Source organism: Eriocheir sinensis, chromosome 19, assembly GCF_024679095.1.
Source record: "Eriocheir sinensis breed Jianghai 21 chromosome 19, ASM2467909v1, whole genome shotgun sequence".
Lineage (NCBI taxonomy): Eukaryota > Metazoa > Arthropoda > Malacostraca > Decapoda > Varunidae > Eriocheir > Eriocheir sinensis.
The window spans coordinates 4,578,140-4,598,985 of record NC_066527.1 but is presented as its reverse complement, the minus strand read 5'-3'; the positions used below and the strand labels follow the sequence as shown (position 1 = coordinate 4,598,985).

General features: G+C 38.8%; 1 protein-coding gene across 3 annotated transcripts in view; it reads right to left on the bottom strand.

The window, feature by feature from the left end:
- LOC127000575 (junctional adhesion molecule B-like) overlaps positions 1 to 20,846 on the bottom strand; it is a 238,005-nt gene that overhangs the window by 135,355 nt on the left and 81,804 nt on the right. For all 3 annotated transcript variants that reach the window (XM_050864404.1, XM_050864401.1, XM_050864402.1), the window contains one exon: positions 9,930 to 9,993. In XM_050864404.1, coding sequence (XP_050720361.1) covers positions 9,930 to 9,975 — 46 coding nt within the window. In that variant the 5' untranslated portion in view covers positions 9,976 to 9,993. The remainder of the gene's footprint in view (positions 1 to 9,929; positions 9,994 to 20,846) is intronic.

Sequence of the window (20,846 nt, the reverse complement as noted above, 5' to 3'; positions counted from 1 at the left end):
ACAAACACTTTCCGTCACTCTCGTATTTATTTTATTGTTTTACTTTTTTCTGTCATTTTTTTTTCATTTTCGTCACCGTTTCCCTTCTTTTTCATTTCCTCTGTTTTTTCTTTATTTTTTGTCTCTATCTGTCTGTCTGTCTTCATGCCAACCTACGTACATACATACATACATACATACATATACACCCCACCTACCTACCTACCTACCTACCTACCTACATACATACATACATACATACATACATATACACCCCCTCCTACCTACCTACATACATACATACATACCCCACAATTAAGTCATTTGCATCGATCGACTGGGAAGAAAAGGTAGAAATAGAACACCGATTATACACACACACACACACACACACACACACACACACACACACACACACACACACACACACACACACACACACACACACACACACACACACTAAAGAGCAAGCTACTATTTATTATTATTATTATTATTATTATTATTATTATTATTATTATTATTATTATTATTATTATTATTATTATTATTATTATTATTATTATTATTATTATTATTATTATTATTATTATTACTACTGTTTGTGTTGAAATTGTTGTTGTTGTTGTTGTTGTTGTCTATATAGAACTCCATTTGTTTTTTTCTTTATCACCGTTTTGTTTTTTTCTCTTTCTCTTTCTTTTTTTGAGTGTTATTAATATTATTATTGTTATTGTTGTTGTTATGGTTATTCACTGCATATTCCACTCTGTTCCCTTGCTTACCTTCTTGTTTTTTTCTTTATTTATCTTTCTTTCTTCTTCTTCTTCTTCTTCTTCCTCTTCTTCTTCTTCTTCTTCTTCTTCTTCTTCTTCTTCTTCTTCTTCTTCTTCTTCTTCTTCTTCTTCTTCTTCTTCTTCTTCTTCTTCTTCTTCTTCTTCTTCTTCTTCTTCTTCTTCTTTTTCTTTTTCTCTTTCTTCTTGTTTTTGTTCTTTTTGTTCTTGTTCTTCTTGTTCTTGTTCTTTAATTCTTTTCTTTTTCTTCTTTTTCTTGTCCTTGTTTTTCATGGTCTTGTTCTTCTTGTTCTTGTTCTTCTTGTTCTTCCTCTTCTTCTTCTTGTTCTTCTTGTTCTTGTTCTTGTTCTTCTTCTTGATATTACTGTTATTATTATTCTTTACACATTTTACTCTATTCGCTCTCTTGTTTTTCACCTTATTGTTCTTTTCTTCATTTTTCTTCCTGTTTTACTATTACTTTCACTTTTATTGTTATTGTTATTGTTATTGTTATTCTCTCACTCCATATCATCCCCTCTTGATCGTCTTGTACTTCTATCTCTCTTCCTGTTTCTTGTTTTTATTTTCATTATTATTATTATTATTATTATTATTATTATTATTATTATTATTATTATTATTATTATTATTATTATTATTATTATTATTATTATATTATCTACTAAGCACTTCACTTTTTTCCTAATTCATCACAATCTTGTTTTCTTTCTTTCTTGTTGTTTCCTCTTTTTTTTTATTGTTATTAGTATTTTTATTATTATCATTATTGTTATTATTTACGTCTCTTACTCCATTTCTTCTCTTTTATTTCCTTTCTTCCTCTTTATTTCTGTTTTTACGTTTATTATTGTCATTATTTTTGTTATTCTCTTCATCTTCCTCCATTTCTTCTCCTGTATATCACCATCTTGTTTTTCTCTTCTTCCTCCTCGTGTTTTTTCCTCTCCTTTCTTTTCCTCCTCCGCTGTTAGAAAAAAAAACTATCCCTTCTATTCTATTTTTCCTCTATTTCAAGTTTTTTTCATTTATCTCAACTATTCTTCTCCTTTCTTTTCCTCCTCCTCCGTTCGGAAAAAAAACTATATCCTTTCTGTTCTATTTTTCCTCTATTTCAAGTTTTTTTCATTTATCTCAACTATTCTTCTCCTTTCTTTTCCTCCTCCGCCGTTCGGAAAAAAAACTATCCCTTCTATTCTATTTTTCCTCTATTTCAAGTTTTTTTCATTTATCTCAACTATTCTCCTTTCTTTTCCTCCTCCGCCATTCGGAAAAAACTATCCCTTCTATTATATTTTTCCTCTATTTCATCTTTTTTTTTCATTCATCTCTATTCCTTTCTTCTACATTTTTTTTTGTTTCTGTTTCTGTATTCTTCCATCTTCAATTTCACCTTGTTTATTTTTTTCCCTTTGTCCTCGTGTGTTTTTTCCTCTCCTATCTTGTCCTCTCTTGACTCTCCTCCTTCTCCTCTTTACTATTATTTTTGCTTCTTTAATTATCATGTTGCTCTCTACGTCTCTCTTGTTTTTTTATTTTTTGTCGTGTTTTTCCTCTCCTTTCTTGGCCTCTCGACTATCCTCCTCCTCCTCCTCCTCCTCCTCCTTCGCTGTGAGAAAAAAAATGTCCCTTCTGTTTTTCTATTTCTATTTTGTTACATCTCCAGTTTCACTCTTTTTGTTGTCATTCTTCTTTCCCGTGTTTTTTCCTCTTCTTTCTTGGCCTCTCGACTGTCCTCCTCCTCCTCCTCCTCCTCTTCCTTCTCCTCTTCCGCTGTAAGAATAAAAAAAACTGTCCCTTTGTAAGATACGAGCCATTTCCCTGAGATGCCGTGAGCCCAGGGAGTTTATGCGCCCTCCTGCAAGAGTATTTTTTTTCTTTATCGCTCCATGACCTCCTTTATATCATGCCTGCTGAAGCCTAGAGGAGGGAAGGGAGGGGGAAGTGGAGGGAAGGTGTGCAGGGTAAGGGGAAGGGGGCGAGAGGGGAAGGGTTTGGAGAGGTATTGTAAGGGGAGGATGGGAAGGCTTGAGGGACGAGGAGGGGAGGGAGGGGGAAGTGGAGGGAAGGTGTGCAGGGGAAAGGGAAGGGGGCGAGAGGGGAAGGCTTTGGAGGGATATTGTAAGGAGGAGTCTCGTATGCAGAGAGGGGAGGGGGAAGGCTGGAGGGGCGTGGAGGGAGGAAGGGGTGGGGAGGGAAGGGGTGCAGGGGAAGGGGAAGGGGGCGAGAGGGGAAGGGTTTGGAGAGGTATTGTAAGGGGAGGAGGGGAAGGCTTGAGGGGCGAGGAGGAGGGGAGGAAGGGGGAGGGGGAGGGAAGGGGTGCAGGGGAAGGGGAAGGGGGCGAGAGGGGAAGGCTTTAGAGGGGTATTGTAAGGGGAGGCGGGGAAGGCTTGACGGGCGAGGAGAAGGGGAGGAAGGGGGAGGGGGAGGGAAGGGGTGCATGGGAAGAGGAAGGGGGTGAGAAGGGAAGGCTTTGGAGGGCTATTGTTAGGAGTCTCGTATGCAGAGAGGGGAGGGGGGGATGTCTTGAGGGGAGAGGAGGGGGGGGGGGAGGAAGGGAAGGGATGTAGGAGAAACATGGAAACATGGAAACATGGAAGTGCAGGCAACAGAAAGCCTATTGGCTCATTACGAGGTTGCCCGCTTTGGTGATTTAATCTGCTCGATAGCCACTTGGGGCCTGGGGAGCAGATGAAAGCACCTCGACATTGAGGAGCAGATGAAAAGCACCTCGATATTGAGGAGCAGATGAAAGCACCTCAATATTCAGTTCACTCCTGACGCAGCGAAGTGACGGTCGATTCTATATTTGAAGGAGTTGATGGTATTCGCATTTACTACTTCTGAAGGAAGATTGTTCCAGTGACGGATGACTCGGTTTGAAAAGAAACTCCTTCCGATGTCTGTGTTACATCGACTAGACTGAATGGGTAAACCGTTATTTCTAGTTCTTAGGTTGGTTTGCAGTTCAAAGAATTTGGAGTAATCGACGTAATTAAATTTTTTCATATACTTGAAGACTTGAATCATATCCCCTCGCAGGCGTCTTTTCTCCAATGTAAAGAAATTGAGTCGCTTGAGTCGTTCCTCGTACGGTTGAGCCCTGAAGGTTGGTATCATCTTTGTGGCGCGTCGTTGAATCCTTTCCAGTAAATCAATTTCCTTTCTTTAATTAGGAGACCAGAGCTGTACTGCATACTCGAGGTGCGGTCTTACCATGGAATTATACAGGGCTAGCATCACGTCTGGCGTTTTACACTCGAAGTTCCTCGCTATGAACCCGAGCATAGTGTTGGCTTTGTTGTAGGCTTTTTTACAGTGAAGGGGAAGAGGGGTGGAAGTGAAAGGGTTTGAGGGGTTTATTGCTAGGAGGGGGGCGAGATGGAGGGGAGGAGGGGAGGAATGGGTGTAGGGGAAGGGGAAAGGGGGTTGAAGGGAAAGGGGTTGAGGTGCTATTGTTAGGAGTCTCGTATGCAAAAAGGGGAGAGGGGGAGGAAGAGAGGAGAGGGAAGCTTGAGGGGCGAGGTGGAGGGGTAGGGGAGGGGAGGGGGAGGGGGAGGGGGAGCTTAGGGGGAAGGGTTGAGGGGTGTTGTTAAGAGGAGCCTCGCGTTGTGGTCCGAGTTGGTGCTTGTCTTAAGTTAAAGCCTCGACTAGTTTTGTCTGGCCGTCTATCTCTTGCTTCTCCCTTCTTTCCGTCCCATTTTTTCTCATTTCTCTGATGTATCTTTCTATTTATCTACCTCTTACTTTTTCCTTTTCTACTTTCCTATTATTAATGCAGGATTCCTTTTTTACTGTTCCTTTATTTCCGATTTCTTCAATTTCGCTTATAATAAAACAGTATTCCTTAATATCAAACTAACTATCTAACTGGATCACCTAACTTCTCTATATCACAATAACTAACTAACTAACTGGATCACCTAACTTCTCTATATCAAACTAACTAACTAAATGGATCACCTAACTTATCTATATCAAACTAACTAACTAAATGGATCAACTAACTTCTCTATATCACAATAACTAACTAACTAAATGGATCAACTAACTTCTCTATATCACAATAACTAACTAACTAAATGGATCACCTAACTTCTCTATACCAAACTAACTAACTAACTAAATGGATCACCTAACTTCTCTATACCAAACTAACTAACTAACTAAATGGATCACCTAACTTCTCTATATCAAACTAACTAACTAACTAAATGGATCACCTAACTTCTCTATATCAAACTAACTAACTAAATGGATCACCTAACTTCTCTATATCAAACTAACTAACTAACTAAATGGATCAACTAACTTCTCTATATCACAATAACTAACTAACTAAATGGATCACCTAACTTATCTATATCAAACTAACTAACTAAATGGATCAACTAACTTCTCTATATCACAATAACTAACTAACTAAATGGATCAACTAACTTCTCTATACCAAACTAACTAACTAACTAAATGGATCACCTAACTTCTCTATATCAAACTAACTAACTAACTAAATGGATCACCTAACTTCTCTATATCAAACTAACTAACTAAATGGATCACCTAACTTCTCTATATCAAACTAACTAACTAAATGGATCACCTAACTTCTCTATATCAAACTAACTAACTAAATGGATCACCTAACTTCTCTATATCACAATAACTAACTAACTAAATGGATCACCTAACTTATCTATATCAAACTAACTAACTAAATGGATCAACTAACTTCTCTATATCACAATAACTAACTAAATGGATCAACTAACTTCTCTATATCACAATAACTAACTAACTAAATGGATCACCTAACTTCTCTATACCAAACTAACTAACTAACTAAATGGATCACCTAACTTCTCTATACCAAACTAACTAACTAAATGGATCACCTAACTTCTCTATATCAAACTAACTAACTAACTAAATGGATCACCTAACTTATCTATATCAAACTAACTAACTAAATGGATCAACTAACTTCTCTATATCACAATAACTAACTAACTAAATGGATCAACTAACTTCTCTATATCACAATAACTAACTAACTAAATGGATCACCTAACTTCTCTATATCAAACTAACTAACTAACTAAATGGATCACCTAACTTCTCAATACCAAACTAACTAACTAACTAAATGGATCACCTAACTTCTCTATATCAAACTAACTAACTAACTAAATGGATCACCTAACTTCTCTATACCAAACTAACTAACTAACTAAATGGATCACCTAACTTCTCTATATCAAACTAACTAACTAACTAAATGGATCACCTAACTTCTCTATATCAAACTAACTAACTAACTAAATGGATCACCTAACTTCTCTATATCAAACTAACTAACTAACTAAATTTATCAACTAACTTCTCTATACCAAACTAACTAACTATCAAAATGGATCAACTAACTTCTCTATACCAAACTAACTAACTAACTAAATTTATCAACTAACTTCTCTATATCAAACTAACTAACTAACTAAATTTATCAACTAACTTCTCTATATCAAACTAACTAACTAACTAAATTTATCAACTAACTTCTCTATATCAAACTAACTAACTAACTAAATGGATCACCTAACTTCTCTATACCAAACTAACTAACTGGATCAACTAACTTCTCTATATCACAATAACTAACTAACTAACTGGATCACCTAACTTCTCTATACCAAACTAACTAACTAACCTTTTCTTTCCACTCTTTTCTAACTACTTCAACATGTCTTGCTAATACGAACAGCATTCCTTTTTTATAATCTTCCTTTCTTTCTGATTTCTTCACTTTCACTTATAATAAAACAACATTCCTTTACCTTTTCTTTCCACTCTTTTCTAATCACTTCAATGAATCTTACTAATAATAAAACAAGATTCCGTGTTTTTATACCTTTCCCTTCTTTCCCATTTCTTCAATATCTCTAGCTTATAATAAACGAACATTACTATTTTTTTATATCCACTTTTTTTCTAATGCATTCAATATATCTAACTAATACGAACACAGCATTCCTTTTTTATGCTCTTCCTTTCTCTCTGATTTCCTCACTATCTCTTGCTTATAATAAACGAACATTCATAATTTTTTTTTATCGACTTCTTTCTGATCCCTTCAATAAATCTTCTTAATACGAACACAGTATTTCTCTTTTTGCACTCGCTTCCGGTTTATTTGATTTCTCTTGCTTATAATAAACGAACATTCAATATATTTTTCCTATCCACTTCTATCTAATCCCTTCAACAACACTCAATACTTATAACACCTCCTTCCTTCTATACTGTCCCTTTATTTCTGGTTTCTTCAGTTTCACTTAAAATAAAACAACAATCCTTAACCTTTTCTTCCCACTCTTTTCTAATCCCTTCAATACATCTTACTAATATCTACCAGCTCATTATTCCCACTTCTTACCGTCCACGCCCTCTCCTCACCCATTAATACCACTAACTAACTCTAAAACAAAATTAATGCCCTTCATATACTTCAGCCCAAGAGCTTCAAGTTATCTTTTATTAGCAATTGATCTTTTGGCACCACCTGGTTCTTTGTCGTTATTGATTCATTCATTTATAGCGCCAGGTGTGAAGAGTTGCGGGTCACCTGAGCGAGAGAGTAGAGTTGTAAGGTGGTCTCCTTTGGTACCTTAAGGAATGAATGTATCCTCAGGTGTAAGAAAGGACTGATTGATGGATTGATTGATTGATAGACAGTATGATTGATTGATAGATAAAGTGATTGATTGATTGATTGATGGACTGAATGATAGACAGTATGATTGATTGATAGATAATAATTGATTGATTGATTGTCAGAATGATAGACGGTATGGTTGATTGATAGATAATAATTGATTGATTGATGGACTGAATGATAGACAGTATGATTGATTGATAGATAATAATTGATTGATTGATTGTCAGAATGATAGACAGTATGGTTGATTGATAGATAAAGTGATTGATTGATCGACTGAGTGATTGCTATACAGAATGATTGATTGATAGATAAAGTGATTGACTGATTAATTGATTGATTATTTAACAGACTGATTGATTAGTAAAGTGAATGATTGATTGCTAAAACGATTGACAGAATGATTGACTGATAAAGATTTATTGACTGATAGAATGATTGGCTGATTGATCGAATAACAGATTGATCTATAAAACGATTGGTGGATAGAATGGTTGACTGATTAATAGAGTGATTGAATGATTGACAGAATGATTCATCTATAAAGTGATTGACTGAATGCGAATGATTATTAACTGAATGACTGACAGAATGATTGACTTACGTGACTTCGGATTTTCTACTGTCTAGGTGCAAGAACTTATTAGCTGATAGATTGATAAAGTGATTGATTATTGATTGTTGGAGTTTTCAAGTACCTAGGTATACCATAAACTTTACGAGCCAGTAGAAGTAAGAAGTTATTGGTTGACTGAGTGATTGGTTATTTGGTTAAGGAAACACATATACAATCCATCGAGGGTCATACACATACATCAAGGAAGGGGACGGTGAGATGGAAGCTGTTTGCACCCGAAAATTTATAGCATCTAGGCCTGTCAGAGGGTCGCTTCGGGAGGGCTGGCCATAAATTTGTATCTACCATGAAGACATAACCGGAAACAGTAGGCTTTGTGTGAGGGAGGAGCAGAAAAAGAGGGATGGTGGAGTAGAAGGCGTCCATGTTGCATCCTCGTTCCGTGAGAGAAAATATGAACTCCGACCTTTACTTTATAATTCTTAATCAGGAACAATTGATTTTCAGTACGTAGGAATTTTCCATAATAATCCATCAGACGAAAGAGAGGGAAGAGTATACAGCAGTTGTTTGCAAGCGAAGAATAGCAATCGTAGGCCTCAACCACTGCGGTAAAATAAAAAAAAATAACTTGTATATGAACTTCAATAAAAAAAGCTCATTAAGTTTCCCGTAATAAGCTACCAGACGAAACATGCCGAGAAGACGAAGAAGACGAGCAGCAATCTTGGGTTGTCACCGTTGCCCCAGAGACCAGAGAGGACAACACGCCACTGGAGGGAGGGAAGTGCTTATTACTTTTGTCGGCGCGCGGCCTGTGAGTGATGGACGCTGGCGGCTCGCGGAGTGTGACAGGCAGACAAGGCGAGACAAGGCGAATGGAGGGTTTGTATTTGTGGCGGGATCGAAATATAGGTACTAAAAGGCGAGGTTCTTTAGAGACTGGAGTGTGCAGAGGTGCTGTACGACGATGTTAAATGTACGGGGTCGCGATAGACAAACATGTATAGATCGATAGGCGAGGTTTTTCAATTCAACGTGTGTGTAGCGGAGGCAAGTTTAAATAGGTGCTGTAGGGGGAGGTTAGAAGTACAGGGAAGCGATAGATAAGCATGTATAGATCGATAGGCGAGGCTTTACAATGACTGGAGAGCGTGTAGAGGAGGCAAGTTCAAATAGGTGCTGTAGGGCGATGTTAAAGGTACTGGAGCTTAGTAGACTGGCACTCAGATCGATAACCAAAAAGTAGACGAGAGGCACATTAGAGGTTTGTAAAGTGCTCGAGAAGGTGATATACAGGCTCATTAAAGTACTGTAGCGTGACAGATCGGTATTCAGATCGATAAGTAAATACCACGAGACGAGAGGCACATAAGAGGTTGACAAAGAGCTCGAGAAGGTGATGTTTAAAGAAAAGCTTTGCCACGGTAAGAATGTTCGAAGGTCACATGACTGCTGAAAGGGGGACTGCTAAAAAGGAGACTAATGATGGGGAACTGCTGAAAAGGGGACTGCTGAAAGGGGGACTACTGAAAATGGAGTTGTTAGAAAGGGAACTGATGATTGGGGATTGTTGAAAGGGGGACTGAAGAAAAGGTACTAATGAAGGGGGACTATTGAAAGGGAAACTAATGAAAAGGGACTTCTTAATGGGGACTGCTGAAAGGGAGACTACTAAAAATGGAGTTGTTGGAAAGGGGACTGATGATTGGGGATTATTAAAAGGGAGACTGAAGAAAGGGTACTAATGAAGGGTGACTATTGAAAGGGAAACTAATGAAAATGGACTACTAAATGGGGACTGATGATATGGGGACTTAAGAGGGGACTACTAATGGTGACTGCTGAAGGGGGAGACACTTACCAGAGAGTCTTAGTAGAAGTAGCAGCAGCAGACGAAAGCGCAGCATGATGGTCAGTTCTCCTTCCTGCAACAGAGGGGTCCAGGGTGAGTGAACGGGAAAGATAGGAAACATATATAAAATTGGGGCTGTCGGGAAATATCACCTGAATGTAATATTTGTGTTTGCCTTTCACGTTTGCGATATAGTTTTTTTTTTTTATCAGGGATTCATTAACTCCTGTGAAAGCGTACGGGAAGCGAATGCGTGAATTCTGACAAAAATAAATGGATTTCAATAGTAGATTTTGATAGATGGCTTTCAACAGATGAATGGTAAAAGATAAATTTTAGTAGATATTGTAAAGTAGATGAACTTCAATAGATGATTTTAGTAGATGAATTTATGTAGATAAATAAAAAATACATGGAATTGAATAGCTTTTTTTAATATTGTGGTTTAAATAGATAAATTTCAATACGACTCTCAATAAAAAAATTAACGTCAATAAGGTTTTCCAATAGATCGTTTTTAGTAGACGAATTTCAGTGGATAGATAAAGATACATGAATTGCAATAGATGTATTTTAATAGTTAGAATTCAGCAGTTATATTTCAATAAAACCATCGCCAAAATAACATCACTAAGTCTTCCAAATGATCTTTTCCAATAGACGAAATACAGTTGATAGACATAGCTATATGAATTTCAGTAGAGGTGTTTCAAAGAGGAATTTCAATAGATAGATTTCAATAAGACCATCAATACAATAACATCAATAAGATTTTCCAATAGATCATTTCCAACACACCAAGACAATTCCCAACACATTCTTTCCGATAGACAAATTTCACCAGGTTATTCTAAAGGGAAAAATTTCAACAAGACCATCAATGAAGAAATATCAGTAAGATTATTCCATTGATCGTTTCCAATTGGCAAACTCCAATGGACGATTCCCAGCAAATGGCTCCCAAATAGACAAGTTTGCAGATTATTCCCAGAGGATAAATTTCCATTACGCATAACACAAATCCGGCCAGACCCGAACCAAACAAGTGATAACAGGGACGCTCAGGTTTAAAGGATCAAGTGCCGCGCGTGGACTACCAGGGGAATTGAGTACCACGTAATAGTAACAGAACGAATATTTGTTTGATGTTTGTAGTAATGTAGTGAGCTGTGATACCATTTGCTGGAGTGTGGCGGAGGTTTGCTGTGTGTGTGTGTGTGTGTGTGTGTGTGTGTGTGTGTGTGTGTGTGTGTGTGTGTGTGTAGCTTGCTTCTTTTCAATTATCCTTGGGTAGAGAAGACTCACAAAGATGGACAGGGATCAGAAACAACAACAATAGCAACAACTACTACTTTATATTGCTGCACGTGTGTGTGTGTGTGTGTGTGTGTGTGTGTGTGTGTGTGTGTGTGTGTGTTGGTGCTTACTAACTGATTGATGATGTTGTTGCTGTTATACTTTTGATTGAATTTTTTATTGATTTTTATTGGATTTTTATAGAATTTTTATAAATTTTTATTGATTTTTATTGAATTTTTATGGATTTTATAGATTTTTATTGCTTTTCTATTGTTGTTATAGATCTTTTTTGTATTTTACTTTATTTTTGCAAGCTTTTTATTTTTATTTAATTTAATTTGATTTTTTGACTGGTCAAAGTTTTTTTTAATATACGGATTATGATGTTTTTATATTATTTTTTATTTTATTTATTTTTATTTAAGTATGATATTTTTTTTAATGAATTGTGATGTGAATTTCGATATGATATATGTTTGATTTTTTTATGTGGTTTATGAAACGACTTGATTATGTGATTTTTTATGCTATTTTTGACATGATTTTAGATATGACGATGTGATTTTTGAGATTACTTTTACTATGAATTTATTATATGACATGAGTTTATGATATGACTCTTAATATGAGTTATGATATGACTTTTGCTATGAGTGTATGATGTGACTTGTGATATGAGTTTATGATATGACTTTCTGAGTTTATGATATGACTTTTGATGTGAGTTTATGATATGACTTTTGATATGAGTTTATGATATGACTTTTGATGTGAGTTTATGATATGACCTATGAGTTTATGATATGACTTTTGATATGAGTTTATGATATATCTTTTACTATGAATTTATGGTATGATTTTTGACATGAGTATGATGTGACTTTAGACATGAATTTATGATATGACTTTTGATATGAGTTTATGATATGTCTTTTACTATGAATTTATGGTATGACTTTAGATGTGAGTTTATGATATGGCTAATGATATGAGTTTATTGATATGACTTTTGATATGAGTTTGATATGACTTTTGATGAGTTTATGATATGACTTTTGATATGAGTTTATAATATGACTCTTGGTATGAGTTTATAATATGACTTTTGATATGAGTTTATGACATGACTTTTGATATGAGTTTCATATTACTTCTGATATGAGTTTATGGTATGACTTATAAGTTTGATATGACTTATGATGTGAGTTTATGATATGACTTTCTGAGTTTATGATATGACTTATAAGTTTGATATGACTTATGATGTGAGTTTATGATATGACTTTCTGAGTTTATGATATGACTTATAGGTTTGATATGACTTACGATGTGAGTTTATGATACGACTTCTCATATGAGTTTATGATATGACTTTATATATGAATTTATGATATGACTTTTGATATGAGTTAATGATATGAGTTTTATGAGCTTACGATATGCCTTTTGACATGACACGCCCCTCACTGGCTCTCATATTCGTACTAACAAAGTTGTGAATCATTTTTTTAATCATTTTGACGCACTGTTAACGAATACGTATTTTTATGAAGTCACTTGAATAATGGTTACAGATTGCTCACCTTCCTCCCCCCCTTCCCTCCCCTCCCCCTTTCCTCCCCTCACTCCCGTCCTCCCCTTCCGTCCCCTTCTTCCTTCCCTTTCCTCCCTTCCTCCCTCCTCTCCTTTCCCCCCCCTTCCTCTTTCCTTTACTGTCCCTCCTCCCCTTTACTTCTCCCTCCCCTAACTCTCCCCTCTCTACTCCCTCCTCCCCTCCTCCCCTTCCCCTCTTTTGTTTACTCCTCTCCCCTTTACTCCCCTCCCATCCTCTACTCCATCTCAACTCCCCTCTCCATTCACCATTCTCCCCTTCTCCCATTTCCTTCCTTCTCCCCTTAACTCCCCTCCTCCTTCCCTCCCCTCCCTTCTAACCCCCTCCCATTCTCCCCTTTCCTCCCTCCTACCCTTTCCTCCCTCCTTTTTACTCCCCTCCTCCTTCCGTTCCCTCCCTTCTAACCCCCTCCCATTCTCCCCTTTCCTCCCTCCTACCCTTTCCTCCCTCCTCCCCTTCTCTACCTCCTCCCTTTTACTCCCCTCCTCCTTCCCTCCCCTCCCTTCTAACCCCCTCCCATTCTCCCCTCTCTTTACTCCTCTCCTCCTTCCCTCCCCTCCAATCTAACATCCTTCCATTCAGTCCCCTCCTTCCCTTCCCCCCTCTTTCTTCCCTCCTCTCTCTTCTCCCCCCCCTTCCCTTCAGTCCCCTCCTTCCCTCTCCCCCTCCCCCTTAATTTAAAAAACGTATATATAGTGACTACATGAACACCTGCCTCGCGTATATTTGAAACTGCGTCGATGTGAAAATGGAAAGAAAAACCAATATCATCCTCCCATACGACGAATAGATGACTGGATAGGTGTATTAATAGATATATACATTTCTCTCACGCCAATACTCCCCTTCCTATCTATTCATTTCCATTCTCTTTCCTTCCCTCCTCTTCCCTTCCCTTCCTTTTCCTTTCCTTTTCTTTCCTTTTCCTTTTCCTTTCCTTCCCGTCTCTTTCCCTCCCGTCCCATCCCATCCCATCCCTTCCCTTCCCTTCTCTTCTCCCTACCATCCTCAAGCAAAGAATGAATGAATAGACAGATAGATTAATAGACAGATACACAGACTTCCCATAGACTAATATCATCCTCTCATACAGCGAATAGATAAATTAATAGATAGGTTAATAGATAGATAGACACACTTCCCTTTCACCAATAGCATCCTCTCCTACGACGAATAAGTGAATAGATAAATAGATAGATAGATAGACACACTTACCATTCATCAATATCATCCTCTCCTACCACGAATAAGTGAATAGATAAATAGATAGATAGATAGACACACTTCCCATTCATCAATATCATCCTCTCCTACGACGAATAAGTGAATAGATAAAAAAATAGATAGATAGACACACTTCCCGCTCAGCAATATCATCCTCTCCTACCACGAATAAGTGAATAGATAAATAGATAGATAGATAGATAGATAGATACACTTCTCGCACACCGGCAAATAATAGAGACGATATTGTCCACTTTTGATCAGCTGAAAGGTAAAGTTTAATCCGATTCCCATAAATTATAAAGTCAATCCGTTTCCCATAAATTAAAACAGATGATATTAATAATATTTTTTTTCTTGAACAGCGAAGTAAATATGGTAAAAAAAATAATTACCGCTTCCTACAAACAGCAATATTAACGGATGGAAAATGCTCGTAAAAAAAGGGGATGGGCTATTAAAAGATATCCCTGTGTAGGAAAAACAGTAAACAGCGTGGGTAGCGTGCGGGGGGGGGCGTCCAGGAGAGGTCTGGTTCGCGTCCCGCCCGCGTATTCCCGAAGTCTGTATGGGTATGTGTCTCCTACTCTTGAACATTGCAGGTAAAGGAAGGAGGGAGGGAAGAGGAGGAGGGAGGAAAGGGGAGAACGGGAGAGGGTTAGAAGGGAGGGGAGGGAACGAGGAGGGGAGTTAAGGGTAGGAGGGAGGAAAGGGGAGAATGGGAGGGGGTTAGAAGGGAGGGGAGGGAAGGAGGAGGGGAGTTAAGGGTAGGAGGGAGGAAAGGGGAGAATGGGAGGGGGTTAGAAGGGAGGGGAGGAAAGGAGGAGGGAGTTAAGGGGAGAAGGGTGAATGGAGAGAGGATTAGAGATGGAGTAGAGGATAGGAGGGGAGTAAAGGGGAGAGGGGGAAACAAAAGAGGGGAAGGGGAGGAGGGGAGGTTAGGTTATGTAAGGTTTGGTTGGTTTTACAAAGGGTAATTTTGAATGGGAATCACAAGGAGAGTATTTCCCTGAACGGCCCGGGGTTAGTTTTGAAGTTACAGCCGAGCGTCTCCACTCATAGGGAAGGTTGTGAATGGCTTCCTGTTGAACCTTGGGGCAGGGGATGTGTTGTTATTTGGGGAAGATGAACTGGGGAAATTTGGGGAAGGTGAATTGGGAGTATCTGGGTAATGTCAGGGACTACATACCCGCAGAGACTTCAGGAATATGCCTCCCGCCCGCCGCTACAAGCTGATAATTTTAAGCCATCGCCGAGGGGCCTAAACTACCGACATGCTCTCATGATGACAAAGTATCAACCCGGATTCTAGCGAAACTCTAGAGAGGATAAAAAATGAACTCCGTGGAGCAGCATAAGCCAAACAAGATGGCGCCACAATAAACACCTCCCTGCGCCATAACGACCATCAGGCCAACAAAGACAGCCTACCAGCGTCATAGGAGTGAAAAATGGCAAAATATCTCAAGGAACAAATAAAAAAGTCCAAGTAAAAAAAGCAATCATCCTCTTCATAATCTGCAAAGTTTTAAAGATAAAAAAAAACGAAAACTCACAGAGAAAACAAATAGGAAAAAGAAATTCCAAGCAAAGAAACAACAAAAAACAATAATCCATTTCCTATAAACTCCCAAAACAAGAACAAAAAACAAAATAACAAACAAAAAACAAACTGAAATCCTCAACATCATAACGAACAAAAAGCATAGCCATAAAGTTCACTCCCCCCCCCTCGTCAAACAAGGAATACCAGTGCTTGCGGAAGACATATTGGAGGCGTCGAAATGATGAAGTGTTCAGAGTAGCGGGAACCCGAGGCAGCTGTATCATGACAACGCTCAGTACGTCGACGTGATTGATTCCCATGACGTGTGTGTGTGTGTGTGTGTGTGTGTGTGTGTGTGTGTGTGTGTGTGTGTGTGTGTGTGTGTGTGTGTGTGTGTGTGTATTTCATCTTTTCAATACTCGTTGGGTAGAGAAAACCCACAAAGATGGACAGGGATCAGAAACAACAACAACAACAATAACAACAACAACAACAACAACAACAACAACAACAACAACAACAACAACAGCTTTATATTGCCGCACGTGTATCTGTGTGTGTGTGTGTGTGTGTGTGTGTGTGTTTCTAGATAGATATGTGTGCAGTGTACATATATTTCTTTCATTCTTCATTAACTACATATGAAGAACAAACAAACAAACAAAACAACAATAACAAGATTAATATGCAACAGTAAGAAGAGAAATAGCTCCATAATATACCAGTGTGTGTGTGTGTGTGTGTGTGTGTGTGTGTGTGTGTGTGTGTGTGTGTGTGTGTGTGTGTGTGTGTTTTCTTGATAGACGGTGTACATTCTTTTTTTCTTTCTCTCTTAACATTCTTCTTCTGTGAACGTCGAAGAAGCCCCACACAAGAAGATAAATGGGAAGCATACACACGTAAAAAACTACTTACAGAGACGTGTGTGTGTGTGTGTGTGTGTGTGTGTGTGTGTGTGTGTGTGTGTGTGTGTGTGTGTGTGTGTGCTCTAGATATCGACTAGTTTTTATTACTTTTCCACCTTTCAATATTTTTCTACTGTGTTCGTTGAAGACTCACACTCAAAGATGAATTGGAAACATAAACATTAAACAGCTACTAAATATACTAACGTGTGTGGGGGGGAAGGGAGTGGAGGTGTGTGTGTGTGTGTGTGTGTGTGTGTGTGTGTAAGCGTGTGTATATGTCTCCTAATCAATGTTCACTTCATCTACATATATAACACCCAGAAAGATTGATAGAACACAGACACATGAATATATCAGAACACCTCTCCTCCCATAATTGACCACCCCCTTTTCGGCCCCCTCCTCGGATTCTTTACAGGAGCAGCGAGTAGCGGGCTTGTTTTTATTACTGTTTCCTTTTTTTGTGCCCTTGTGCTGTCTCCATTGTTGCAAGGAAAAAAAAAGTTACTCCACGTGGGCGAATGGGTGTACATGTGTGAGTGTCCTGCATAAGCGAGTGTGTCCATGTATCACTTTTTCACTGTTCGTTTTCTCCATACACACACACGAGGCTCACGGTTATAAATGGAATACAGGAACGTGAAAAGCTGCACGATTTATGGACTGCCCGCTCGTTGCCCCCCTGCCTCGTAACTCGCGGCAGGTGCGGTTAGTCATGCAGGTCCAGGTGATTAGGGGAGCACAGGTAAGTCAGGTGTGAGTAGGTAGAGTGACGTCACGATGGTAGATTTGCTTACCTTGACTTTATGCTTTTGGGGAGCGGGTTCGAATCGTGCTTGAAGTTTACGTTAGTCTTCAGTGTGTAATTTCTCCCCCGTAACGCCAAGAGGAGGGATGGGAGGATAGATCACCGTCATTATAGTCGTTAGTGTGTAATTTCTTGGGATGGGATAATACAAGCCAGCAGGAGTTTCACAAAGACGTACAGGTTTGTTATATATTACATACGATTATAGTGGCAGCATGTAACCATAAAACACACACACACACACACACACACACACACACACACACACACACACACACACACACACACACACACACACACACTCTTCTTTTTGCCGGAACATCACTTAGCGTTTTTTTTATGTTTCCTGTTTTGGTGCCCTTGAGCTGTTTCCCTTCCATTAGCGTAAAAAAAAGATACAATAGAAAGAGACCTGCACAAGGAGACTGACAGAGTAGCCGATTTCTTTCCCAGGATCACGAAGGAGTAAGATCACAAAAGGAAGAAGGGAACTAACACGGTACATACTTCATTATATTGTTTATTTAAATCACACATCTGCATATTTTACCAACGCAGAATCGGCGAATCAATTAACCAGCCAGCTCAGACGAAAAAAAAAAGAGGAACTAACACATATATAGTTTAATGTAATGTCTCTCTAAACCGCTCATCTGCATATTTTACCAACTCAGAATCAGCGAGTCAATTAACCAGCCAGCTCAGACGAAAACAAAAAGAAGAATTAATTCGTATATAGTTTAATGTAATGTCGCTTTAAACCGCACATCTGCATTCTTAACGAACTCAGAATCAGCGAGTCAATCAACCAGCCAGCACAAAATGAGAATAAAAGAGGAATTAACACATATATAGTTTAATGTAATGGCTCTCTAAACCGCTCATCTGCATATTTTATCAACTCAGAATCAGCGAGTCAATTAACCAGCCAGCACAAAATGAGAATAAAAGAGGAATTAACACATATACAGTTTAATGTAATGGCTCCCTAAACCGCTCATCAGCATATTTTATCAGCTCAGAATCAGCGAGTCAATTAGCCAGCCAGCACAAAATGAGAATAAAAGAGGAACTAACACATATATAGTTTAATGTAATTGCTCCCTAAACCGCTCATCAGCATATTTTATCAGCTCAGAATCAGCGAGTCAAATCAGCCAGCCATTCAAATCTGGGAGTGAGGTCAAGCGATGTGAGGTTGTCAGTATTTTTTTCTGCTAACACAATTATGATATCGAGTCTGGCAGCGAGTGTGTGTTAGTTCCTACTCCAGTTTTATTATTTATGACCCCGTTTCTGGAAGCATGTATGTATGTTAGTCATTCTTGCACTAGTATATGTATTATCGCTGAGGCAGTATGAATATATGAAGACAATAAATTTAGATATATACGTATTAACTCTTTTTTTTCTTATGTCGGTATATGCTTAGGCTCCTTCACTTGGCAGCCGTTACACACAAGCTCAGTTAATGCTATTGTGTGAAGTCTGTTTGTAATGTAATGTGACTGTCTGTAAGAGGAAGGAAAAACGGAGGCAATAGAGAGAGATTTATTACCGTCTTGGACCTCTCATAAAGCGACAGGTGAAAGTAATGGTTGCTCCGACGTGTGTGAGAGGGAGGCGAAGAAGTGGTTATAGTGTGTTGGCCGCAGGTGTATGGGGAAAGTGAAAACAATACAGGTAGTCAGGTGTATAAACGTTAAGCCTCTAATGACGTGACAAGGCCCGCTGTGTAAGTCAGTAAGGAAGGCTCGAAGGTATGAAGTGTTGGCCGCAGGTGGATAGAGAAAGTGAAAGCAATACACAGGTAGTCAGGTGTTGGAAATTTGAGCCTCTAATCAAGTGACAAATATCGCTATGTAAGGCTAGAAGGTGTGAAGTGTTGGCCGCAGGTGTTTGTGGAGAAAGTGAAAGCAATACACAGGTAGTCAGGTGTATAAACGTTGAGCCTCTAATGACGTGACAAGGCCCGCTGTGTAAGTCAGTAAGGAAGGCAAGAAGGTGTGAAGTGTTGGTCTCAGGTGTTTGTGGAGAAAGTGGAAGCAATACAGGTAGCCAGGTGTGGGAACGTTAAGCCTCTAATGACGTGACAAGGATCGCTGTGTAAGTCAGTAAGGAAGGCTAGAAGGTGTGAAGTGTTGGTCGCAGGTGGATGGAGAAAATGAAAGCAGAGTGTGTGTAAGAACGTGACAATAATGAAGTGGCAGGTATCATTATTGAAGTTTGTGAAGAGAGGAAGGCTAGAAGAAGGAGAGGAAGGCTAGAAGGCGTTAATTGTTGGTTGGAGATGGATGAAAAAAGGGTAAGCTGTTTAGGCACTCAGGTAAAGGAACGTCTGAAGCCTCTATTAAAGCCACAGGTACCATCATAAAAGTGTGCGAAGAAGGATAGAAAGTGTAAAGTGTATGATTGAAGGTAGATGGAAAAAAAAGTGGATAGAAAAAGTGGAGGCATTTGATATAGGCACTCAGGTATAGGAAAGTCTTAATCCTCTATCAGACCCACAGGTATCATAGTGAGAGTCTGCTAAGAAGGAGAGAAAGCGTAAAGGGAATGATGGAAGGTAGATGGAAAAAAGTGGATAGAAAAAGTAGAGGCATTTAATATAAGCATTCAGGTGTAGGAAAGTCTTAATCCTCTATCAAAGCCACAGGTATAGTTGTGAAAGTCTGCGAAGAAGGATAGAAAGCGAAAAGTGTATGATTGAAGGTAGATGGAAAAAAGTGGATAGAAAAAGTGGAGGCATTTGATATAGGCACTCAGGTATAGGCACGTCTTGAGCCTCTATCAAAGCCACAGGTATAGTTGTGAAAGTCTGCTAAGAAGGATAGAAAGCGTAAAGTGAATGATTGAAGGTAGATGGAAAAAAAGTGGATGAAAAAAGTGGAGGCATTTAATATAGACACTCAGGTATAGGAACGATCAAAGCCACAGGTATCATCGTGAATGTCTGCGAGGAAGGATGGAAATGTAAAGTAATGGCTTCTGGTTGATGGAGAAAGTGGAGGCAATATAGGTGAGATGTAACGACGTCTTGAAAACCTAATAAAGTGCAGGTATCGTTATGAAAGTGTGAGAGAGTCGAGGCCGTGCAAAGTGTTGAGAGTTGATGGGAAAAGTCAAACCAATATAGTTCGTCAGGAGTGTAACGTGTGAAGCCTCTAATCAGGTCACAGGTAAAAATTGTACAGGTATAGTCATGCAAGGCCGTGAGTAAGGCGAGGCTGTCTGGAGTGTTATGGCAAAGGTGATAAGAAGTGAAGGCAAGGAAGCATGAAAGATGTATGAACGAATATACCCACCATGAATCAGCAGGTTTTAGACACACGTAGATTTGATGATATATTTCGAGGGTTGAAATATGTGTAGACGCTTTAAATCCTTCATAGTTAATAAGTTTCAGATTTTTTTTTTCAGTAAAGGAAGCAGTTCAAGGACAAACAAAAAAATAATAATGAAAAAAGCCCGCCACTCACTGCTCCCACAAAAGAGTCAAGAGGAGTGGCCGAAAGATAGGTCAATGTCG